Raw genomic sequence first — 27,016 nt, 5'->3', positions numbered from 1 at the left:
CCAGTAAGTGTCTTGGTCTCTGCATTGTAGGAGTGGGCTTCCTTTACTTTTGGTTATAATGGGAAATGATTGCTTGAAACATAGCAAAATACCCTTGATAGTAAAGTATAATTATAAAAAATACCACATATTTGTTTATACATTCCAGTCTTTCTTTTCAGATGGGACAAGCCATCATGTGTGATACTTTGTAGGAGTAGCCATTCACACTTTTATAGTGTGATGACCTTCCAAATGTTTGTTCCCTAGAAGTGAATGTAGTAGTCATGATTGTTACTGAAGAAATCAGGTCTCTAACAGATTCCCATATTTATCAATAAGAGATACAGCAGTGACAATCTCAGCACAATTTTTCTCATATCATTTAACGAGGTAGGAAAAAGTGAGAGGAGGTACACTACAAGATCTAACTGTAGATGCACATTCTTGTAGTCTGCATAAGAGTGGAAAGCTGGTACAGTTCCCCTCCAGTTGTGTACCACTTTACTACTAAAGTTTTAAGTATTATATAAAATAAGATTTAACTGTTAATCAGCTTTTTTCACTTAAGTAGCCATGCATATAGACTCTCGTGTTTTTTTTCATCTTTTTCGTTTGTCAGTGGGAACTATTCAAAGCAATAAATAGGAACATCATGAATGTGTGCATGTGGGATCCTGTGATCTGTTGGAGCTTGTTACAGGCCAAGCAATCTGTTAACAAATCTTTAACGGATTCCCCTTCCTTAATCATCTGTTGTTGCTGTTCTGTTTTGGGCAGCGGCTGACTCTCTCTCAAGTGAGAGCCTTCTGTTAATCGCAAAAACCTTTCTCCCAAATGAACACCTTTAAAAACTCCTAAGTGAAGGACAATTTTTTAAAATGCAGCGATAAACTTGCCGTGAAAGACTGAAATTGCTCGCTAAAGGCAATGGTTAAACTCTGACTAGGGACAGTAAAAACTCTGCATGTCTGTTGTGTGACAGTTTGTAGTAATACTGTAACAACTCTGCATGCCTTTTGTATGACAGTTTGTAATAATACTGCTGGAGATATGAGCAGTTGCTCATCTTGTAATGGGCAAACAGGCTCCTTGAGGATAGAAATAAATAATTTCTTTAATTTAACAGATCTATTATCTCCATCACTATTTCCTTTCTTTTCATTTTATTCAACAATGTTTGTTTTTTTGGAAACTTAACCTTTAAATCTATAAAAGAATTGAATAAATGAGCAATCTTTTTGGCAATAAAAATCCTGAACTTGAGCTCCATTGCACAGAAAATAATTTTTTTTATTTACTGTTGAAACAATGGATTTTATGAATTATTAATTCTTTTAGAGAAGTATTATTTCTTTGCCTATTTAAATTATAACAACTGATGAAATTGCAAATCAATACTTGAAGGTTTCAAAGTCTATATAAGAACAAAATATGAAGACTTTTGTAAGTAAACTGCATAAAGCCCAGCTGACTATGTAAGGGTAGGGCTGATGATGGCATATTTAGCTGTATATCTGTTTTCAGTTCCATAAACTGCAGTATTTCATGGGATGCCTTTATTCCTATTACATACTTACACATCTTACATAGGATTAATAGGCAGTAAAAAGAGAGCTATTCCAAAATTGTTAGTTGTTGTTTAAAAAATACTTGATCTCTGTCACCCCACTTTCTTTTTTAGTCTGTGATGTAGATATCTGGTACACACGTACCAACTTCTCAATATCATCAATAGTCATGCAGATGGGTTGTCGTTATTTTTATTTATACTTACTCTTTTATGTGTCCATACTCTGCTGGAAATCAGGAACGTACTGGGACCTTTTTGAAATTATTTTTAGCTAACAACCATACTCCTTTGTGTTTTTAAGGAACTAATGCTTCACATGTATATGATATTTATTGTTTTCCTAAGATTTCTGTGATGATTAAAATCTTTCCTAAGATTTTTATAGGTTTGCTGTATATGGACCAGTTGTCTTTACATTTTTTCAAAATATATCTTTAATCTAAACCCATATCTGAATGCTAATACATTGTTGTAAAATTGGAGAAGTCTGTGGTTCAAGCTATCAAAGAGATGTTCATCTTATAGCGAGTGTTTTAATAGTTTCTTAATTCACTCTTCTATAATATGGTATATTTTGAAAGGCATTCTTATATTAATGCGATTTAATGTGTCAAAATTGCCCAGGTAGACAGATCTGTGTAATTCTGTTGGTATTAATAGGGGCGGTTATAATGGAAACATCCAAATATTCCAGGAGATTAGGCCTTACTATGAGAACATACAGTGCTGCTTACTCTAAAGTCTGTGCTGCAAAATGGAGGTTATTGAAGAAACCAAAAAATATTATGAGCTGTATTTCAATTCACCACCGCTACTCTTTAAAGCAACCTGCGATATTTGTGCAAAGAGTAGTTATTCCTACTGGGCCCTTTATTTTGCAAACACGTACACGTAATGTAACATTGCTAAAGACAATGTGGGACAAGTGTTGTTATTTAACTAAACCTGAATGTTCTATTAATCATATTTAGTTGCTGCTAAAAGGAAGGTTATGTCCTTTCAGTAGTTGCAGAAAGAAGTAATTAGGATATTTTGTGTCTTTGGATTATTTCAAGTTGAATATTTTAGTAGATTTAATATAGCTTTAAAAAGCATTTGCTTTTATATTAACAGATGAAGAGATGCTAGAATTGGAATCATTCTTATTAAAATGGTGTCCAGAATGTGATATGTTTTATCAAGCTTAAAAAAAAATTAAAACTTGTTACTGCTTTTACTTCATATACTACCTTTACAACAGATATAAATAGGCACAATATGTTTAGTGCATTTTAGTTTCATGCTACAGATGGTAGTAGAGCTTGGAGGGTGTAGCTTTTGAATAACATTGTATGCACAAAGACACTGGAGTAATTTTTTTAAAGCACAGAGGCTGTTTTCCTTTACTCGATAGAAATACCTTGGAGGAACAGTGGAGTATTTTCATGTAATGGATAAAATATGAAATGACATTTCCATGGAGGATGAACACCCTGAAGGTATAGTTCATTTGTGGATATGTTTATAATGTTTCTTTTAGACCATTCCACTACATTATTTTTGGCTTTTATAGTATTAGGTTATGTTAGGTATCTGTTTATAGCAGAGATATTGTAGATATTATTTTGCAGCAGAAATAGATTCTGAAGAAATTTCAAAATTTTATGCTTTAGTTGTTTCTTTGCATTTTAGCTCTTTATGTTCCATCAACCTAGTTCTATAATAATTTAGATGACCAAGTATTTGCAATATATACCTACACATCTCTCTCGATATCATTTGTGAATGTATTTCCATACTATGAACTGAAACCATTTAGATTCATGTTCAATACAATCATTTGGTTCACTCATCTGTAAGCCATGGAAAGTCGTAAGGGAGTTTAATGAAGGTCCGTTAGTTGAAGACTGTGAAAAGACATGTAGATTTAACTTTTCTACATGTTTATATGCACTCACGTTCTAGCTTTTATAGCAAAAACTACTGATGATTTAAAACTAGAATATATATCCTTCACTTCCAAGGTAATTTGCGGTACTTTGTAAATAAAATATGTCACATATCACTTTAAATATACCTTAGTCTGAGTAGTAAATAAGCATGAAATAGCTTCTCAGTTCTGTTCTTTTTCAAATTCATAATATCATTCTAAAAAGAAAAGTATTTGTTCTATTTCTTTATCTAAACCAACATTTTAATCTGGTGTACAGTTTCCAGTTTCAGGTAAATATTTAAATACTTTTCAGGAATCCTGTTTTTCTAGAAAATACACTAAACCCTTTGTTAAACAGTTTCTCACTGTTTTGTACTTCTTTCAGCAAGTCCTTATCTCGAAAGACCTTTTGTTGATGTCTGAGGAACACTTTAATGGTGCTTTTTCTTCTATATGTGATACTGTACTTTGATTCGTCTTTATTTTTCCTCTTTTTTTTCATAAATTTCTCTACAGTGGTAGCACTACCCATGCACCTTCTCCCATGTGGTTCACAGTTTTGTCTCCTAACTGTGGTTCACTGGATAATAAACATCTGTTGTTCTAGCTGTGATTCTCAAATTGTTTCAGCTGTTTATTCCTGTAGAATCAGCCAATGGCTTCTCAATTCTTACAGCTGTTTTAAAGAAAGCCTATATAAAGGAGTTTCAGTGAGGCTCAGCTCAACCCACAATATGAGATTTTTCTTGCTTTCAGTAGCAATGCCAGTTCATCCCCTCGTTCCTGCTTCCGCTACCGCGTCCATCTCTTATGTCCTGATCCAAGGTCTGTTGAGCCACCATAATTGCCATAGAATAAATAAAAAAGGTTATTTTTAAACTCAGCTAGATCATGGATTCAGATAACCACTCAAACCCACAAATAGTTACATTAGCAAAGCGGAAACGTGGCACAGGATTGCGCTGACTGGCTAGAGGTAGAGCGCAAGAGCTTCTTAAATTGGCAGTATGCTGAGTAAAGGGTATGTGGAACTGTTCGCTTAGATTTCTAAAAACCTGCTAAATCCCTTCTGAGGAAGACTTAACTTTAAAGCCTTTCTATTCCTGTCTACTGGGCTTTGATGCCCTGGCTGACAGACTGGATGCACAGGTGCCATCCGTCCCGGAGGACTCTGTGCCTGAGAATGTTCTGGTGCCCACTAGTACTGCTTCTTGTTTATAGGCTCACTTAATGGTCTACTGATAAGAAACTTAATGGTCTCTTTCCTTTGCCATATGATTTTAATAAGAAAGCGTGTAGAATAGCTAACTAACTGAGCTAGTTATCAAAAACATGAAATTTGAGATAACGTTACTGCTCGGTGGTGGGTGAAACACTGAAGGAGAGGAAGAAAAAATAGCATAATAAATCAAATCAGAAAGGAAACGAAGAGGAAAAAAGGCTACGCTAATTTTTCTTGAACCTGAATAAAAGAATGACAGTTCTTTTAGTACATTTTAAATGTTTATAGTTGCCTTTTTGTCCTGCCACCTCTTTGACACATTTGTGCTTAGCCCACTTATATTTAAAAACCTGTTCTTCTAGTTGTTTCTTGTGTGTTTCTGCAACCTTGTTTATCCCTGGTTTACCTAAATATAACTCTTTACTACTTTAAAACTTACAATATTTTAAAGAACATAAATCCAAGGACAAATAAGTTGCATACTGTAAGCAGATGACATGCAAAACTCCTGTGAGTGCACTCTGCATTGCTGTTGTATTTTTGTGGAGAGCACTGTGGGAGAATGGTAGGATTTCAGAATTGTGCGTGAAGATCTTGTGTAGCTAATGGAAACTGTGCTTTCATTTACCATCTGTGAAACTGTGATAGCCCAATTTGACTTTTCATGTTAGAATGTGCATGATAGTAAGTAAAAACAACCTTATTATATGGACCTTGAGGATGTTTGATTTGAGAATCAGCAAGGCAAACTAAGGAACAAAACCAGAAGTTACTTTCTGTGATCTTGTTTTAAAACTGTATTTAAAATATTTTAAATAGCGATAGAAAAACACACACTTTAGTACTATTCACTGTACTTTTATATGTTACATAATATGCAAATATATTCAGGTTTTTCTTCTTTTGCAATGTGTGTGCCACGTATTAACATATAATTTTGCCTCAGAAGAAAAGAGACACCGTTTATCTTCATCTGGTAAACTTATTTTACGAAGGAGTCGCTGCCCCTTCATTCTACTGTCTTTTTAATATGTTTTGCTGTTGCTTATGTCAAACTTACACTTTTATTTGTTGTGAGCTCTTCATCTGGAGAGAGCATCAGTAAATGGCACTCCTTGTGCTGTTGGTGAGTGTTATCTTTTAAAATTCAGCTAGGTCTCATTTTAGCTCATCAAGACTTTCTCACAGTAAGTCATTTCCTAATCATAGGTTTTACGCTGACATCTTGTTCATAAAAGTGTGTTCATGGAAACAAGTAGTTTGCCTTATATATTGGAACATAGGTTATGAGATGGATAAACACAACCTTAAACATTTCAAAATAGGAAAAATACTCACTTTATAGTGAGCCTATAAACAAGTTCAGAAACTATCTGTAGGTCAGATAAAGCATGAATGCCGTTACTGTAAAAAATATTTGTGGCACTAATATACCCAGGCTGTTAGTAAATAAGTGTTGGTATTCGTTAGTCAGATTTAGTATTTATCTGCTAATGCAAAAATAAGTCTAAACTTTCAAATTGTTATTCTGAGTCACAGTGCCTTTGCAAAGAAATATAAGCATTAATTTTGGAATGTTCTGTTTGAAGTATTGAGTACTATTTCACTCTGAAATTACTAACTTGAATCCTTATTTCAGATGTTCCTGTTCCTATCTACTGCATCTTTAACATACAGAGAACATACAACTTCTTCCTCTTCTGTACTATGTGAGCTATTAACAGCTGTGAATCAGGACACAGGTGCATACTCAAAGCTGACTGGAGTTCTAGACTTCTTTATTACAAGCTAGTGACTGCAGAATATGTGTATTTCTATCTGTATTCCCAAACTGCAGGAATCTCACAGTTTAGAAACCTAAAATATTTCATGCCAATATGAATCTGGGGATGCAAAAGAAGCCCTGTGAGGGAACATTATACAGTGTATTTTTAATGGAGTAGGTCCAGTTTCTTTATATTCATAATTCTACCAAAAAAAAAAAATTCTTATTTTTACTTTTCTTTTTTCCTAAAGGGCGCTTATATCTACTTGGAAATTTTACAGGGACTTTTGTAGCTGTTAGCTTGCAACAGTAGCTTGTAAAATCCTTAAACAGTAGATAACTGAAGCATTTGAGGTTTTCCTTTAACTTCAGTATTTTAAGCCCACATAACTTTTCTTAGATCCCTTGTCTGAACCAGGATTTATACGAGGGTGTGATTTTTATCTTTTGTGAAACCTTCACAGAATGTATTTTGTGTGGAGATCTTCATTCAGTTTTCTTATGATTATTCAGTGTTATGCTAGAGTTCTTTAAAATGCACACACACATGCATGCACATGCATGTATATTGCTGATGTATTAGATACATCATATAAGTAGTCGTCTGGGTTCTGTTTTAGTTTGTTTAAAAAATTCAAAAGATAAAGTGGATTACATACGTACATTGCAAGTTCTTTTGCAGTAGCAGTCATCTTAGTGTATGTGGCAATAGTTTGCAGAATTTTTAAGCAGATGTCCTTCTGCTGTTGTAGGAATGCAGACATTTCTTTCCCCTGATTGTCTGAGCTGGAAAAGTCAGAAGTCAGTTTTGATCTAACCGATATGTTTCTAGATCATGATTTAGTATTTTAGAAAGGGATAATTCAGTGCTCAGTGATATATATATAGTGTTGTGAACTCTCAAATAATCCTAAGTAGTTCTGTCTTTCAGCCAAATCAAGGAAGTAGACATTGTATTAAAAAAAAAAAAAATTGCTTCACTGAAGCTGCTGAAATTTTAAAAGATGCCAACTTAGTATGTGCATGTATTTCTTCTACATATGTCTGTTTGAAATAAATATTCATGGAACTGTTACCTGTCACACTATTTTGAGCCCGAAATATCTATATTATTTAGCTCTTTAATATTTTTTTCTGAATTTGTATGGGTATAACTAAGATTAGCATTTGACTTTTGCTTTGTAGACCGCTTTACATCAGCTTGTGAACTAGGGGTAAGCTATTCTCTTGTAACCATTCAAGGAAGACCCACAAAAAAGAATGCAAAATTATGGGAATGTTTGTGAGGCAGAGCTCACAAATATTTGTGAGGGAGAGAATTTCTTATAATTTAGAAATTACAAAAACCATTACTGTTAACCATTCAAAAAAGAAAAATGCGGTCAGTTCTTCTAATGGGCAACAGTTGTCAAAAGTCATTAGCAGTTTTGGGGTGCCTCACCTTTTGAGGGCCAAAATAGTAATGTCTCAAAAGATATCATTAAACAGAGGAATACACTACTTGGAAGTCTTTACATTATCTGAAGTTAGGCACCCAATATTTGAGAAATCCAGACCCTCTGAACACTCTTAAAATCTTATCTGAAAAGTTCTATATTTCATTCCTCACGCCCCCAAAAAAGAACTATAAGCAGGATTAGTATAACCTGCATTCAGGTAGCTTCATTAACAGCTGTTGTTAGGAAAACTGCAGCATACGATTTTGTAATATTTGTTAGTTTCAAGTAACTGTAATAATAAAGATTTTGAAATATTTAATAGGCATCAGCATATGAATAGTTGCAACATGTCTGTTTCATAGATGAAAAAAATCTAATGCATATTGTTTACCACGGTGTCAGGAACTGGTGGAAGGCAATGGTGGATGTTGCTAAACACACTCTTTGAATTTAAGGGCACAGATTGTCCCAAGAAGTTGCATTTTTAATGAAAATGCCTTTTAGAGATTTAGGAAATTGAAGGGTAGAAATTTAGAAGGAAAAGGAATAATTATATTTGTGGCTTTGATACTTTTAAAAATAATATGTCAGCGCAAAATTTTGAAATAAATTTACTAGTTCAAAAATGTTAGCCTAGTCATTTGTTGTAGCAGTTAATAATGTTTTCAGAACCAGAACTCCATCATTTACTTCCTATTAGCCGACCAGCTTTGCAATTATTTTGGTATTTTGAACAGTGCGTGTATGAGGAGATGAGGAGGATTTGGTTTGGGTTCTTAAACGATATAAAGGTTATTTGGCAAACAGCAGTACAATACTGATTGTTTTAAAGGGAGTGGAGAAAAAAACGATTAAACTTGAAATTGTGAAAAAGCAATCAAGTTTTAGTGAATTTGCTTTAGAGGAAGAAAAAAGTCTAGCAGTTTTTATTTATTTTGAACAGTTAATTTAACGTAATTCTAACAGCACCCAGGTACCATGTTATGAATCAGAATAAATAAATGTCATTTTCTGTGCATTTTTGGAACCTTTAACTGTGGTGGTGAGCAAAAGTCTTATGCCGGTACTTACTTTAAGCATCGCATGATTCCACCTAATTATTAGTTGTTTCTTTCTTTATCAGAACTTTGTCTAGCAACAACTTGTTGCATAATTGCAACAACTAAGCACTGCAAGGCAAGTTGACACTCACTGCTAATGTACCAAAGCTGAGTAATGGAAAATGCTAAGAACAGCAAAGCGTTCGAATGTGTGCCTGATTTGAGGCTTCACTGGTTAGTCAGGTTGGAGACTTCTGAGCACTTTTTTGAGAGTCCACGCCTTGAACAGAAGAGGAGCACCTTCCTTATACACAGCCAGCTACTTGTTGAAGCATTTGCTCGCAAGTTGGAAAGTGAATTTCTAGGCTGCCCTTAATGTTCAGGGGTTTCGATCTATAATTCTTGTCTACTTGTTGGGTCCCCTAATCAGTGAGCTAAAGAAAAACCTTCTCTCTGTCCTTCCTACTGAAGTTGCAGATGCATGCAGACAGATGGAACAAATGTACAACAAGATCCCTCTTGTGAGGGTGACAGTCGGCTGTAGCTACCCATTCTGCTTGTCATGTTATCTAGTGAATCGTAAATGGCAAGTGCCATCCCTGGGAGAAGAAACAAATTCAGGATTCTTTCTTTCAGAGCATGCCCTTCAAATCACTGAGGCAGGCTATTTCTTGCTTATTCTCTGTTTATTCATGCATCTCAGATGTTAGCTGCACAGTGGTTTGTTTTCATCTGAAGATAAAAGATGTTTACTCTCAACAGATATGTTGCATAGCAGAACAGGGAACTCTCTTGGAATATAAGCAGTAGAGAGCCTATATGCAAATTTTGGATGCAGATCACTGTGCAGTTTGTGCAGAACAGTGACCACCACCTCTGTAACAGCAATAAAAAGTTTATCTAGATTCCATGTAAGCTGGAAATGCCAACTTAATGTTTATCTGCTCTGTCTAGCCCTTCCCCCTACCATTTCTGGAAATGGCATTGCTGGGCCTCTGCTCATCTCTCTAGATCCAACCCGCTTCTGAGTGAGAAATTCTGTTTAGGAGCTGAGAAATCACTGTATTTCACAATGTGGAAGTGAAGGCACTGACTGATTTTTAGGTATCTTCAGGAATTAGGTGGTTTATCAAAGCATGAAATATGAATAATTCCCTCTTGAGGTACCTATGTGCCTAGGATCATAACTTAGGCATTTGACCTAATTTATTAATAATTTAGTTTTAGCTTTTAGGTAATTTATGTTCCCTTCCCCCCCCCCGATTAATGTAATGTGTTAGGAAGTTGTATTTCTGTTATTTCAGTGCATTTTGAAATGCCCAAATTCATCCATTAAATATTATTAAATATATCTAGGTAACTTAAATCACTAATAACTTGTCTGATATATGCCTAACAATACATTTAGAAATAATTTAAATATTCTAATGATGACTGTATATGCTTGCCTATTTAGCTTTAAAGAAAGCATGCTGCTATTATATTTCTAAATGAAGATTGCATTGCTGACATTTTCCATGAGCAAGTGTCATTTTGGACAGCTGAATAAGAAACCTGAAGCTATACATTCTTTGTATGATGTGAATGTGAAATCTTCATATGCAAAGAAGCAGTCAGCTACCTCTTAAATTAGAGGAATTAATCCACTCACTGAACACTCACAGCATAGATTAATCTTTGCTAAGCATAGTAAGCAAAAGCCTAGCTGATTCTTCTCTTGCTCATCAGTGATGAATGATGAACGTTGGAGGAGGAAAATGGGAGAATTTAAGTCTGGAGACTCTGTCTTTAACCTTTTTTTCCCCATTCATTTTACTAGGAATGGGAAGTGTAATTGGGCACATATCAGAATGCGCTTAACAGATTGTGAAATAATGGTACTTTACCGTGATTTCTGCCACAGAGCTCCTGTTAAGAGGATTCCTATGTTATGTTTTGTTAACCTTGACTGCTTGTTACATTCCCAATGGAAATGGCGTTCTAGCTAATATCAGTTTCCAGGAGTGCTAGCTTTAAATTAACTTACAGAAGAGATGATGGGAAGCCTTACTGCATTGCTCTTCCAAATCTGCATGGTAAATAAATAGATCCATTAGTAATAATTGAATCAAGTTTTGTGCATAGTAATTGCTTCCGTAGGATGTGAGGATAACAAATCCGTATCCATCTATTAAAAATCATCAGATGCTTCTAATTCTGTTCCATGATTTCACAGCAGAGAAAGCAAATTAATTTTATTTTAGAATTTAAATTTTTAGAGAAAAAGCAGATGTTACAAAGTATTTTATATTCTTTTATAATTCTTCTGTGACTGATTTTTTTCTGTTTATTAAAATGTAATTAACATTGCATTTATTATTTCAGGCAGATATATAGACAGATGTTAAGCAAGCATATTGGCAAATAATAGCAAGCCCATTGTTCCAAATATTATCAGCTTAATCAAGATAATATCAGAGCTGTGTCCTTAGAAGCTGGTTGTATCTGACTTCCTAGAAAGTCAGCTGATACATTATAGCCACTAATAAAGAAATCTTTTCTGGCAAGCTTTATAGAAATGTATTCCTTAAGTCTAGAGGCTCCTTATCCTGATGGAAACCCATCACCTATTTTTAATGACAATATAAATGATATAATAAATATAAGTAAATACAATCAATAATTAAGGTGGAATAGTTGATGTGAAATAGTTTATTTAGGATGACTCCATGTGGAGACAGGATATAAGTCATACATGTCCATGCTGGATAAGAGGAGTCCAATTCTTTACCAGCATGAAAAACCTCAAACCATGGGCACAAGTTTGGAAACTGTGTATTTCTTGTGGTTTAACATTCATTTTCTGAGAAATGTGTGCTTTCAGTCTGCTTCAAGCACGAAGTTAAACAGGTTTAAATAAAGTGCAAACTATTTTCATGCTTTCATAAACATCTAAATTTTTTAGTCCTTTTAAAGCTAGGGAAATCGTTAATACAGTCCATGAGTTTAGCACTTTTAAACAGCAAGATAAAAAAGTAAGTTTGTACAAATAAATTCATATAATTTAGATCCTATGTGCTAAATAATACTGGATTGACTATAGCATGTGATATTAAAAGAAAAAAAAGAGACAGACTTTCACTGTTTCATTCATAATATTTGTATTTAGAGGAGTGTTATTGAGATCCAAAGGTAAAAAGCTAAGAAGAAACGTGGAAAAATGTGGATATATGGAAATACATTTAAGTTCAAAGGTGATGCATGAAAATATATGAAGAAATAAAAACAGAATTTAGAACAAGAGTTTTAATAATTTTAAGTTTTTATAATTTTAATAAGTCAATTTAAACAGTTTTATAATAGAGGTTTTTATAATTATAATTTTATAGTTTTAATTACAATTAAGAATATGTGTATTCTTCAGACTGAAGTGTTCTAACTGCCCCTATTCTCAGAGTATACATATCTCCAAAAAAAAGGAAGTACGTTAACATGGGTATGTTAAACCTATGTAGTATGAAAGGACCTAATCACCCATAACTATAATAACTTCATTGGACTACTTGAAATTATTTACATTGTTTGAAACTAATGCAGAATATATATGGAATGTACTTTAATTTTAATGTTCCTGTCATTTTTTGGTAACATCCCAGGAATGGAGGTGATTTTAGGGAGTATGTTACGGCTGCTAGGCAATTGCTATAACGGAAGGACTTCCAGAAAAGCAGCTGTATAGAAACATTGTCTTCTCTTTTCCTACAGGTATTCACACATATTGGTTGTCTCCTAACAAATATTATCCCCTCTGCCACAGCTTTTTTCACTGGTACTTGGAAGCATGAAAGATTTTTGGAAGCCTGTATTTATATTGGCTCAAGAAAATTCTATTTGGAGGCAATTAATTACTACTGATACATAAACCAAAAGAGCACAACACAACTCAGGTTGATTTACTAGGACTGGCAGTCAGAAAAACAAATACGCAGATGCCTGAGCCTGCACACATGTGCACACACAAATTTGCCTGCACTGAAAATTTATCAGATTTATTCTCATAGTTAACAAAGATGAGATATCACAATAAGATGCTTACAAAAACATTAAAAAAATCATGTTTTACGTAAAACATGCAATGGAATTCAATTACAGTTTACTAATTTATATGGTATTTATTTGACAAATTAGATTGTAAAGCTCTAGTGCTCTGATTTACAACTGTTCATTTATAACTTAAAAATCACAATCAGGACCAATGCATGAGCTATCAGAATTAGATTCTGGTTGTCCAAATCATCTGAATTAGGCTGCAAATGTTAGAAAATTGACAATCGCTTTTGATAATTGCTTTTGCTGTCATTATCTAGATTGTTAGCAGGTTCTAATAATATCGCACATAATTTTGTAGCAGTGAATCATTTCATGACAGTGCATGCAATATGTCTGTTGCATTATTAGTTTGAAAGCTACTAGTTTATAAAACCAAGAATATTAATTAGGAATGACAGGTTGGAGACTAAGAGACATTGATAAGACCTTGCTTACACCTTTCAGTATGATTGTTCTCTGTCTGAAACGCTATAGCTTTCACTGTTACAGTTCTGTCATCAGTGTCATCAAACACCAAAAAGAGAAGGTTGTTTAGTGAAATGAGACAAATGGAAGGTGGGAACCTGCCTTCTCATCATGTCTTCCAAGGCCCAGGCCTTGGGCTAAATGTTTGTTCCCTACCTGAAAAAAGGGGACATTACAAACCTCATAGGTAATATGTTTGCTGGAAGAATTACTGACAGTATTTTGAAAGTGTGTGTGTATATATAAATAAGGCACTGCAACTGCTGAGAATTATTATTACTAAGGACTGAGAAAACAAATGCAAAATTTTTTAAACTTCGTTACGTGATTTTAATCTCCAATTAAGATTCCAAAGTACTTACAATCATAGCTTCAGAAGTACAATATTTTATATATCACTGAAGTGAAAATTTGCTAAATCTAGAGTGATTTCAGTAATAGCTTTGTCAAACAAATCAAACATGCTTGTGCATTGTATACCTGCGGAAAAAATGCACAGATAAATTTTCTGCCACAAGAGCTGCAGTTTCTGGCAGCACTTTTTTCTGTATATTATCCCCTGGCTTGCTAATACAGTGTGAGTGCAAACATATATAGAGAGTTTTCAAGTACTTGACTTTCCGTATTCCTGAATTCCATATTTTTTTCCAGTGATTTACATGGTCTCTCTTTCTGTTGTAAAATACTGCAGCTTTTCAGAAAAATATGTCCAAGGGCTTCTGTTGCTTCTATATCACTACAACAGATTCAGTAAGTAAGAAAATTTACCAAAAAGTGTTTGAAAAAATGAGGCCATATATCACACATGGGATGAAAAAAAAAAAGGAGTTCTGTAGGGGGTTCGCAGCTGACAAAAAAGTCATAGTCCAGCAATTCACTCAGTGGTAACATTAGTTAATGCCGGTGGCATGTCCATGAGTGTTTAACATGCCTCTGAATCTAAAAGTGGCCTTGTTAACTTAGCCCTCATGGCCTTGCTGGTTTACTCCTTCAGATTATCTAGTAGCTCCTTGACTAACGCAGCCTGATAGCCGTTCTTGCTGTGTTATGAATGAGTGCCACACTTGAATTGCTCAAGAGTCTCCTGCAGTGCAAGAGCTATAATAATCCAGTCAGCAAACACTAGCAGATTAAAATTCTGTAAGTGTGGAGTTTGGGTAAACTCCAGAATTGAGTTTATTTTCTTCTATTCTGTTTGGTATATATAAACTTCTAGTAGAAGAGGGCCTGGTCTACTCCAGTTGGAGATGTCCAGCAGCGCAGTGCTCTCACTCAGACTTTCCAAACAGCTCTTACCTCTAAAGGGCTGCCTGTGTGAATTAAATGAATTCACAGATATAATCTTCAAGGTCTAATTTGTGAAGAAGGCATCTAACATCCCTAAACATTCTTCACTTCTCTGAAGCTGGACAAAGCTGACAAGACAGAGTTTTATGTCACTTGTAAATACATATGTGCACATGCACAAGTTTTTTTTCCTTGTATTTCACTTTGCTTTATGAAGCTAACCCCGTCTCTAAAAGAAACAGCCAATCCTAACAGACGCCTGTATTTTATAGTAAGTACCACAAAGAATGCACTTATACACAGACTGCGTTATCAGTTATCTGCATTCAGGAGTACGTTTTTTCCTTTTTCTAAGCTATTATTTTTTAGTAAAGGAAGTTCTTAGAGAAAAAAATGGACAGAACACAGGTGAGCCTGAACAAGGTTGGTTTGCAGATTGTTGTCTGCACAAGTTATTTCTAACATTAGATTCTCACCGGCAAACACCTGCCACTTGCGTTTAAAAGGTGCAATTTGTGAATGGGGTTCTCCTCAGAAATATGGTTTTAATACAGAATTCTAAACAGCTTGGTTTATGTTAGGTGGAAAATATCTGTTAAGAAACCTGATGGAAAATCAGTACCCAGTGCAGTTCTTATGGTCTCTTTTGCTTCTCAACAGATTTCCCTCTGATAGTTCTCTCAAAATTTAGCACTTCCTTCTATCTATGCTTATGTGTTAAGGCCATTTTCTAATTTGGTCTTCTGATTGGATCTCTGGGACTTGCACTGAATTTTAAACCTTTAAAATACTTTCAGTTTCTTGCATATACTTTTCTTGGAATCCTCAAACTCTGGCCCCTGAAGTTCTTTTCTAGGAATAAAGTCATTCTGATTTCATCAATAAAAAGGAAGTCTTCCTAAGCTTACTACCCATCTTCATGTTGCCATTAAAAAAAAGGGATATTCAGTACTGTCTCTGGATTCTAAAGTTGAATTCTGCCTATAACAGTCCCAGAATGACATATTACGGCTTGCTAAATTTTGAGAGTCATTAAAATACATCTTTGTAGTCCCAAGAACTCAGGAAATACCCATGTTGATTCTAGTCAGGGAATGGAATAATTACATTACCTCTTCCGTTCATCCCTTTTCCTGAAATACTCATGTTCCCTACTTAGTACTTCATTCAACATCTTTAAATGATTCCCGATTACTCCTGCTTGTGTATTTTTATTCCATTAAGCTATTCAGTTTTGCAAAATAACTACTTGAAGTTATGTTAATGTCGTATTCAACTGTTGCTACCTTACTATCTTCAGCTGGGAGCATTCTGGGAAGAGTTACTTGGACCAGTACATTAAATGATGGTCTCTTCTTGTTTGTGAGGAACTGACATTGCGTTCTGCCTGTCTTAAGGCAGAGAAAATATTTGCCTTGGGCATCAAAATCTAAAGTATCTAGGAAAAGGATATTGAAGATATCTTAAAATATCTTAAGGATATTGAAGATATCTCTCCTTAATTTCAACTCTAATTCTGTTATCCTGGTTTGGTATTTATTGCTGCATTTCCTTCCCACTTGTTTAGAGCTTGTGTAATCAGACTTATTATCTATAGCTGAATGACTCACACTGTGGATTTATGGCTAGTTTACTGTAGAAATAAAAAGCACCTGAACTAGGACAGCACCTATCTCTGTCTGTCTTATGATGTAACTAAAGAAATCTTTCTTTCCAGTCTGCACTGAGTTCTTATTACAATATGATTCCATGACTTAATTCTGTTTTGTTGATAATGTGATGTATATATTATACATAGCTGAATATATTGTTAAGAAGGAAATAAAAAAACTGAAAAAGTCACTGCTTCAAACTGTATTTAATCATACTTAGCACCACACAATCAGCTATCAAAACTGTAATTAATGATCACTTGGTTCTTGTTTCCTGGCTGCTTGCTTGGTCAGCCTTATATTAGCAACACCTGACAGTTCAAACTGAGAAATCACATACAGTTGTGGTTAAAGATTTACTTTTGATCATGAAGAACAGAAGAAACAAAAGCTTCCTTTCAGGAAACGTGTATAAAAATACACATTTTATTTAAAAAAAAAAAAAAGAAGAAGAAGAAAATGAAAAGAAAGAGGGGGAAATAGCATTTCTGAACATGTAGTTAAAGGCTGAACAATAATATGCTAAAATGAAGCTGACAGAGGAAAACTCACTTCTTGGTGTTCATAGCTTTGTTATTGATTTTGCGATTTGCTCAGTAATACAGGACTTTCAGTAGTGTTTCTTTGAGCTAGACTTTGGTGTATAATTTCTAAGGTTTTTTTTAAAAAAGGCAAATTTCAAAAAAGAAAAGGCCTTCCATGTGAAAGGATAAGGACGTCCACGGTGACCAAACATTAGTTTTGGAATGTTTAGCCTACTTGAAAGACTATGTGGAGGTCAGAGTAGGGAGAAGTTAGTTGTTTCTTGTGAGAGCCTAGACTGACAGAAAGTTTAGACCTTTCTCTATTGTTAGGTTGGTGTGCTCACTCAATAAATAGGCTAAACAAATTTAATGTTGAGTAGCAAAATACTTAATTTTTCTGATATTGTAGCCAGAAACTAGTATTTGTAATTCATGCTGAGTGTGGAATAAGGACCAAAGGACCAGCTACAAAAAACAAACCTAGAGTGTTATAGACAGAATTTGTATCTAAGGAATGACAGGCCTTGAGAACTTCAATACCAAAGTCTTATTTGTTCTTCTTCCCTGGCTTTGTCTTCTTTTTACACTTTATCTTTTTTGTTACTGGCTTGGCTTTGCTCCTCTTTCTTATTTCATACAGCTCATTTCTGTTACTTACTGGCTGTAGAAACTTTCTGATTTCCTTCCGTCCTTTATTATCTTTCCTTTCTTCTCGTTCTAGCAGGATTTTGTTTTAATTGTTTTGTTTTAATGCTGATTCAAGACCCAAGAGTTGGTCAGTGCCAGCAGCCTGGCTGGGTGGAGTCGTGCACATCACTTACGTGCCTATGGCAGTGTACTTTTTCTTTAACTAAAATCTCACCTGAGTTATAAATTCTGAAAAAATTCAGACAGTGTTACTGTTGATCATTTAAGAACACTGAATTGGAAGAACCCAGCTGTATCTTACTAAGCAGGCAAGAGAAACTGTTTTTGAGGTAAAAATACCTGTATTGGGGGATTATAGTAAGTGGCAACTGTTAAAAGAATGTGATGAGTACTTTATTGATTAAACAGCAGCAGAACCTAACCAATGGATGCTTCTCCTCTTCTCTCTGTTAATTTGCTTGTGGACCAACGTATCGCCATTGATATTGTGAACCATTGCTGTTCGTTATTGCTTAGTACATGGCTTTTCTTCTAGTTGGAATGATGAGAAATGGTTTGAGGAGGAGTGTGCTTTTTTTATTAGCATCCTGGCTCACACCCTTTAGAAAGATCTTATATCTAGAAGATGTGGCAGTTGACATCTGAATGAACAAATGCTCCAAACTCCTGATCAGATGTCATTTACCTTTGTGAATTCTTTTTCGTTACTTTTTGGCAAACAGTTTTATTGTGATTTCAGACATGTTGAGGCTTCTGAGCTATAAAACTTATTATAAACCTAATTCTGTTTAGAAGTGACATCACTGAGATGGAGAACTGTAGGCAACAGAAGCCAATTCTAAAAGTGTTTTCTCTGGCAAGTTGATGCTCTGAATGATATGGTGGGCGTACAGACTTCCTACAAGTCTGCAAGTTCTAGTATCAGAAGAGTGTTTTCAGCTACAGTGAAAACCGCCAGCCTTTGATTGCCATTGTTACAAATGCTGACCAGAAAACAGTTGGGTAGGGTACTTAGGATTTTTTAAAAATAAATAACAGTGGTATTGTATGAAAGTTTACAGATTTATTTTAGTGTGTCATGAAATCTGTTTTCCTTGGTAAGGAATTTTACACGGCTTCATGTGGTACGTTGTTGAACGTGCTGCATTTTATCCTGACGAAAATCAAAGCCGTGCAGTCTGGCATGCTGTACAAGTAGCAGGCCAACTCTCCCCTATGTAATTGGTGTGTCTTGTATGTGTGGTGGGTATTTTATTTTTTATTGTATGTTTCTAGATAATTTGTTAACAATTTTCTGAAATTATTTTTAGCTTTAGATCCGGCTAAAGATCCATGTTTAAAGATGAAATGTAGTCGCCATAAGGTCTGTGTTGCACAGGATCAACAAACTGCTGTTTGCATTAGTCACCGACGGCTTACGCACAGGTAAATACTTTAAAAAGTTAATCCTATAGACTATTTTATAGTTTTCATGACTGTAAATCATAAATATACTGTAATTAGGTTAGTTATTTAACAACATTTGAGCAAAGAAGGAGTGAGTCTTAGAAGTAAATATGCATGCGTGATTTGATTTGGTTGTTTAATATTTGATTTTTTTGACAGTATGGTAAACTAGAGGGTGTGCATATCTGAATAGCATAAGCTGCTGATATAACTATATTCCAGGAAATGCTAACTGTGCCAATAAGAAATAAATAAAATGATTGTGATAATGTCCTGCTGCTATATAGTTACCTGAATTTCATCACTTATATAAAACCAGAATACGCAAAACTAACTATTAAGCGTATTACCTGCTTTTCTGACTACACTCGCAACCCTATCTAATACATTATATAATGTAACTTTTTTGTCAGCGTGCATTCCTTTTTTCTTTGCGTTCTGAACTGGTGAAATGTAAGGAACAAATATGTGACAAAGTTTTTCCAGAATGTAGATTGTATTTGTTCTTACCTTTTTCGGGGGGAGGGAGGGGCAGGACAATTATACAGTTGCAGATGCTCTGTTTATATAGGTGGCAAAATATTATTGTGCTTCTGTGGGTTTAATCGGGGGCAGAATGAGAATAGGTAAGGGGCTAAAAAATACTCTGAACTGAGTCATGATACTGTTGTTTTCTCAGGAGATGGAGTCAAGTTGCATTTTTGAATTGAAATTGTTCTCTTTTTTTGCACTTCATCATGGAAATGGAGCATAGTAGAAAGGGTGAAGTCCCAGTAGTCACTGAACTTAAATAATGTGGTTGAAATAAGTGTTTGTTAGAGTTATTTGCTCAGGAGGGGCTGAAAAGAACCAACTACTAGGAAAATACGGACTTTCTTATCTGATTACAACTATTTTTAAGAGGATAATTTCAAGATTTTTAGAGGACCAGTACAGTGTTATGAATGATCTGGGGAACATTCTTTCTGGGTTTTAGTTATGTTTAAATACATCCATCTATAGCTTTTCCAACAAGCAAGGTAGTATTTGTTACGTAGTGAAAGAGGATATTTTAAGCTTTCCTAGATTTGCAGCTGCAGTTAATTAACAAAAACTTAGGTGTAGACGACGCTGTTTGCACCGACCAATGTCAGTGTAGAACGAGACATTTTGATTTGATAAGGTATTATATACGTTGAAAGAATTATTTTCAGACAAAACGAGGTGGGCTAATTTCAACTGCATATGAACTGTCAGGGAAATAGGTGAGGGTCAACTGTGAGAAGACTATGCAATTGTTTGAACATGTTTAGATTTCTGAGAAAGTATTACACATATCGCTGAAAACAGTGAAAAATGACTCTCAAAGTTAAGTCTACATGCGGCAGGTAAGTGCTGAAAACTTTCTTAGGCTAGATGAAGCTACTTACAGTTGTTCAATTACTGAAAGTATTGACATTTGCCTTCATATCTGTAGTATTCTTCCCACAGTCCTTGGCATTCTGTCAGAAAGGTATTTTTCTAAGACGCAGAGCCTACCTGAATATAGTACAAGCTTATAATGGGAAAAGTTAGGCACGGCATCAACTTAGCCATGATTAGCCATTGTAGTAAGCAGTGCAAGTCTTGTCTTCTGAACTACATTAAGCCGTTCTTTACATACCTGTCCTGAGCCAGGACAGGAATCTCATGCTTAGATCCCCCTATTCTGCCAGACTTTCAGGTTCAAGGAGAGCTTAATTGCTTTGTACTTTCTTCCTAAAGAGGTTTTTCATCATGTATCCTTTGGCGCTTCTGTAGCGTGGTGAGGTAAGAATATGAATAGCATATTCCCAAGCACTGTCTTGTACATTGATCTCTCTGCATCTGCGCAACTTCTTTAGCTCGAGACATGCTTTTGTTGCAGCAGTAAGTATATCTGAAAGAAATAGGCAAAGATGCAAAAAATTCCAGAATGTCGTGCACAGCCAGTAAGGCTCACCCCTTTTTTCAAAAAGGTCACTTAGTCAGTGGTTCTTGTTTTCTAACTGATAATGACTTTTCTTATTATTACTGTGAGTACTTGCACAGTTAACAGGATTGATAACACTCCATGTAGTTTCATGAAAACTTCCAGAGGTATTGGATGGGAACTATTTTTAAATTAAATGCCTATATTTTACTATAAAATTGCTCATCTTTATGGCTTATAATTTTTATATCTATTTCATTTAAAAGGGAGAGACTGTTTTGAATACTTAATGATAATTTTAATGAAATAACATGAAAGTTAGGTGCAAGAATCATGATTTCATGTTTTAAAACTTGTAATGGAACTTTAATCATTTTTAGGAGAAATCAAGATGTAAAATATGTTATTTTTTAGTAAGATCAAACATAGAAACAATGCTACTCATAAATTTAGCAGAAGGACAAATATGTAGATGAAAAATATTAAAAATAGTAAAACTTTGGTGTACAAAGTGGAATTGAATAGTCTTCTCCACAAATTGTGGTTCTGGCTTTGCAGCTTACGGCAATGTTTAGCTACATTTTCACTCTCCACTTGAAACACTTGAAATAGTTTGACATAAAGCTTCAGGACAGGCCTCCAAAATCCGCTTTCCTAACCTGGTATGACAGATGACTTTTGCAGCATTGTGTTTGTCTTTGCATGGTTTCAAAACTAGCCCCTGTATCTCACTGTCCTTTTCATAGTCTTGTGGGTCTGGGCAGGCCTATGGTTTGCTATTTCTTCAATTTCCATGGCAGCAGAGATGGTGGTTTCTCATTGTACATGGGGCTTGTTTCCTTTACTGGGAGAATGTAAAGATGGGAAATCTCTCCTAGCCAGCTTCTGCAGTGCTGCCCTATCCTGATGCAATGAGCCTAATTTATTTACTGTCCTGTAAAAAATGAACAGTGCTTGAAAAAAAGATTGGCAAGAGTATCGTAGATCAGTGGTCGTAAAAGTAGCTTGGCATATCAGTGCTTGAGGAAGTTTGGGGGCATGGTTAGACGTGCCGGGTTTTGTTGACAGCAGGAAGTTAACTGCATTTGCATCTGCTGGTTTACAGCACACAGACCAAAGCTTTCGACATAGCTATATTAGCTCTGTGCTAAGAAAAAAGGGGAAGTACTTTTTAAGAGAGGGAAACATGCAGTATATGTATTAATGTTATTCATCCAGATACTTCTGTGTGGATTACTGTGGAAGGGAGTAGCTGCCTACACAAGATTAAATGATAAGCAGATTATTCAAAGTCCAGTATAAAATAGAATTTTTCATTGATTCTATGCAACCCCAGAGACTGATAGTAACTTTTGTGAAAATGATATCTTACAGTCCCTGTGTACTTTCACATTTATCTTTATTGGTTAAACGATAGTCTTTATGGGGGGAAAAAAAGATAAAATATCTCTACATGCAACAGTGAAATACTTCAGAGTATACCTCTTTCAGTTACATATACACCTTGTAGAATACTGGAATGTTGTTTTACCAATATTGTGATACAGTGATATGGAAGTTATGGTCACAGACAGGCTGTCATACTAATAAAAATGTGCCTACTTTTTTTTAGTTGTCAATCATCTCACTTTCAGGCAACTTAAATATGTGAATCTGTTGTACTGAGAACAGCTAGTAAATATGAGTTCACTTGAGCTTGGGGAAGAGGAAACAAGTTACTTCAGTATACAGCCAGAAGCGAGCTGGACAGGGGAATTTACAGGGGTGAGTCAAAGGAGGAGGATTGTAGGTGGGTAATTGTAGGTGTGCTCTTTATATACTCAGAGCAACAGGTGGTCAAGTTAAACCCTTAATTCTTTGTGCTTTTGTGGTTGCCATTTTGAGCAAAGAATGAAAGGAAGAATTTGTGGTGACAGCACAGCGTGAAGAAACTTGTTAAAACCATCAAGAGCTGATAGCTAGCCAGGCCCAGAAAAGTTTAAAAATTAGTCCAGCGACAAGCTATCATAGATTTGCAAGTCCAGATAAATACTCTTAACTTTGTCATATTTAAAACAGACAATTGTAATAGGAAGTGACACATCATTTAATTTGCTCTAAAAATAACATCCTGTGAATTACAAGCTATTTTACTAAACCAAGCAGCGTACAGGTAAAGTTCTAAGCAAGTAAGTTAGCTGTAGGTGAAGAGCAGGACTCTTGAAAACATGAAAAAGGAGTAGGGTTGCAACAGAGCAGAGTACCTAAATGTAAGCAGAACAAATAAGCATGTTTGTAGTGCTTTGGTTTCAGGAGGATTGCTTTTACTAAAATTCTGAACACTGCTTGTTTCTCAAAGCAAAGATGTTTAATTCTAATGCATGAAAGAAAGAGAGAAAAGCCCCATCTATTTCTGCTTCAAATGTTTCTCTCTGCTTTTATCTCAAATCAGCTGCAGCGGACAAATTACAAATGAGGTCAGTTCTGTCGAGACCCAGTCATTAGGCAGTCTGTTCCAAGATTTGACTGTTTACTGTGCAAGAAACTGGCAAAATGTTGAGTTGCTCAATAACATTTAGAAATGTAATTTGTTTATAAGCTGTGGAAATGCAGAAAATTGTAACACAATTTTGGGCCAAAAATCACTTTCCAAGTAAATCTGAGTGTCTCTGGTATGTTAGAACCTAGTGACTAACCTTGTACTGATTGATCCTAGTGGAATTTGATGAAATATATAGTCTCTCTTGCTTTATGCAAGAGTAAAATTCACTGGATACATTAAATAAATCAATGCATTAGATGGGTGAGGGAAATGTAGGTTCGTCCATGTTCTGAATTCCATGCCATACATCATGCTTTGGATTTTTCCTTGCATGTTATGTAGGTCCTGCAATGCTTTGCATTGGTTTGTTTATGTAAAACGTGCAAATCAATGCAATAGTTCTGTGCTGTGGAAGAAACAGATCTCTCTTGTTTCTGCCGTATTATTTCTATGGCTTGCTGAGACAGAACGCCTAAAGACCCACAGTTATCACTTGCATAATGACCCACAACTCTCTTGTTCTTTCTCTTGGATTTTCAGTCATCGTTCTCTCTCTCTCCTTCTCTCTCTCTCCTTCTCTCTCTCTCCTTCTCTCTCTCTCCTTCTCTCTCTCTCTCTCTCTCTCTCTCTCTCTCTCTCTCTCCAATTTTTTTTCCTAGCATTCAGAGTAGGAAAGAATAGTAACGTGATGTAGATATTAAAAATCTAGTCCCTTTATTCCACATTTTATGTATAGGAAATCTTCGGGAAATGTTTAGTAGTTATGGATCATTGGTTTCTAAGTATGCCAGTGTGCATCTTTATTTATATTTTATTTTCTCTTTCTTTGGAGACTATGACTTATGCTCATTTACAATCCCTTCCTTGTCTTATTTTTGTTTTGTTATGTATTTTTTTTTTGTTCTTTACAGTAGCAGCCTATATCTCAATTAGTTTAAGAATGTAGGTAAGGTGTGCATAAGAATTGCATGTCATATGGATGCACAGCTTTTTGGATCGTCTTTACCCAGTAGCTGATATCCAATAAATATTTACTAACCAATAGATTTTGATGATATGAGCAATTGTAAAAATTTAATACATTTTATTAAAGATAACATAGAGTAGATGACTTGATCACAGCAAAAGCATTCCAGTTACAGCACATGATTTGCTAGGACAAAGACAAGAGGTAATATACCAGGAACTTGAGTTTTTAGCCAATTTCTAAGATGAATTCTATGTGTAGCCAAAAATAAGAGGAACAGAATTGACCAAAAAACCCCCCAAAAACAAGCAAACAAAAAACTTATTTTTGCCCCGTTTTGAAAAACATCCAAGGGGGGATGTTTGCCACGTGTTTGCTTGTTAAATGCTTAGTAGATTTGTTTACTAGATGGCAATTGAATATAAGGCTTAAGGATCTTCCTAAAGGTAGAAATGAAAACTGTTCCAGCTGTTTTAGTGAATTTTCTGTGCTATAGTTTCCCTTCCAAAGTAACTTGTATTCCACCTGTGAAATGCCAAAGTGCTGATGTTGCATTCAAGCCCAGCTGTTTTTAAAGCAGGGTCTGTTCAGTCAAGAGTGACAGTAATTCAGTAATTATGGACAGACGTCATAACAAGCAGGCATTTAACTAAGTTAAAATAAATAAAATTATAACTATGCTTCTTGTATTAGAGCTCCACAAGGCAGGTTTCAGAGAAGTGTGCAGACTGTACTTGTATAAAGTGTGAAGCTCAGTAGGAGACAAACGGTATAAAGGGCCTAATGATACAGAATTCACTATTCTAAGAATTAAAGAGAGAGTACTGGGTGTCATCTGGGTAAAAGGTGTCTCCTGTTTTTTTCTTAAGAGTTCTCAAAATGAATGTAGCTTTAGGGAGAATTCTTCCCTGCCCCCAAGACTGTGGGGAACAAGTCCCGACTTTAGTGATTAACAGATTATTTCTAATATTCTTGCTTGTGGGCGCACTCTTTAGGTCACCACATGATTGATTTCACTATTAAAGCATATTAAATAACGTCACTTTATTATAGGCTTACAGAAGCTAATAGTTGTAAAAAAAATGCTATATTGCTTAATCCATCTAACTTAGTAAGGTAGGATATTTAGACAGTTTGATAGATTTTGTGTTAGCAGTTAATCTTATTATAGTTTCCTCTAAGCTTTTGGGTTAAATAACATTTCTGAGTGCTGATTTGGTTCAAATCATCTAGTCCATTATCTTACCTTGGACTCCTGCCCCTTGACAATGTTTTTGAAGAATATTGGAAACAGGGAAGTTGAAAATTTAATATTAATTTAACTACTACTTTTTATGAGCTTGATTACCGAAAGTTCTTCTTCCCTGACTATCTTCAGCTTAATACTGTAACATAAGGAAGATGTTCCATCTCAACTTTGAAATGATGAGTGTTGGGTTCTGAAATATGGAATTGGATAACCTTTTCCTGATGAATGATGTGAATTTCAGTGTAAATTTCAAGTGCTACAGATCTGTAACAATGATTACACTGAGAAGGTGAAACTGGAACCTGTTCATTTTCCATTCTGTGGTCCGGTATGACTGAAGAGATAATGTCCCCAGGCATAAAAAGTGACTAAGTCCAAGTATGTGAGAGGCACATTCGATAAGAAAGTGTGTGTTTGCGTACCCAGAAATATATATGTATTTTTTTTTCTGTTCACATCACATGTACACGTATGACATTTTCAGAACATCATACTTTGGGATTTGAGGTGCTTCGTTATGATTGTCAGTTTACAAATATAGAGACTAACAAATAACATGAATGCTAGATTTTCAAGTTATAAATATATTTTCAACTTTTGGTGAGGCTTCTTTTTTTTTTTTATTTTATTTTTTACCACTTTTGAAGATGGGGATTAGTTCCCAGTCATATTTACATCTTTTCAAAATTTTCATTTAAAACTCTCATTATCAGTAAAGATTTTAAAACCAATTTTCTGAAGTATGTAGATTTCATTCTCAGAATTAATCTGGATTCTCAGAAATTATGCTCTGAGGTTCCTCACAAGTGTTTTCCACACATTAGACTATCCATTAAGTGGTAAAATATGAAAAGCTAAAAATGCAAGTTCAGTTTGGAATGTGGTTGCATAAAGGACGCACAGACTAGCAGCAAGCTTCCTTTGGAAAAAACAGTTTATAAATCGTTTAAATGTAAAAGTTAATTTTGATAGATGAAAATCAGTCTTAAAAGACTGGAGATTTTGTAGATCAGTTCACTGGGTTTTAAATGATGTCTACTGTATTGAAGCAGAGAATAATGACAGTGTTATTTGCGCAGTAGATATTCCCTCTGGATTCCGGTTTTCTGTGCCCCTCTTGAAACCACGAATGCATCGAGCGATGAAAAGGTCATTTGCTTCTCTGAAGAAATAATACTTTTTGCTGTTTTTCATGGATGCTAATTCCTTTTGTTAGTGCTTGACTTCTCCCCTAACGTATGAATTATAAAAACAAAAGGGTGTTTTTAATTTAGACCTACTACAAGTAAGTTTTTTATTTAAAAAAAT

The 27,016-nt window shown here is 35.0% G+C and overlaps 1 protein-coding gene across 5 annotated transcripts in view; it reads left to right on the top strand.

The window, feature by feature from the left end:
* SPOCK3 (SPARC (osteonectin), cwcv and kazal like domains proteoglycan 3) overlaps positions 1–27,016 on the top strand; it is a 501,844-nt gene that overhangs the window by 361,463 nt on the left and 113,365 nt on the right. For all 5 annotated transcript variants that reach the window (XM_068942432.1, XM_068942433.1, XM_068942431.1 and 2 more), the window contains one exon: positions 18,906–19,020. In XM_068942432.1, the coding sequence (XP_068798533.1) occupies positions 18,906–19,020 (115 nt within the window). The remainder of the gene's footprint in view (positions 1–18,905; positions 19,021–27,016) is intronic.

Source organism: Struthio camelus, chromosome 4 (genome assembly GCF_040807025.1).
Source record: "Struthio camelus isolate bStrCam1 chromosome 4, bStrCam1.hap1, whole genome shotgun sequence".
Classification (NCBI taxonomy): domain Eukaryota; kingdom Metazoa; phylum Chordata; class Aves; order Struthioniformes; family Struthionidae; genus Struthio; species Struthio camelus.
The sequence above is the reverse complement of the archived record's forward strand: the minus strand, read 5'-3'. Positions and strand labels throughout refer to the sequence as shown.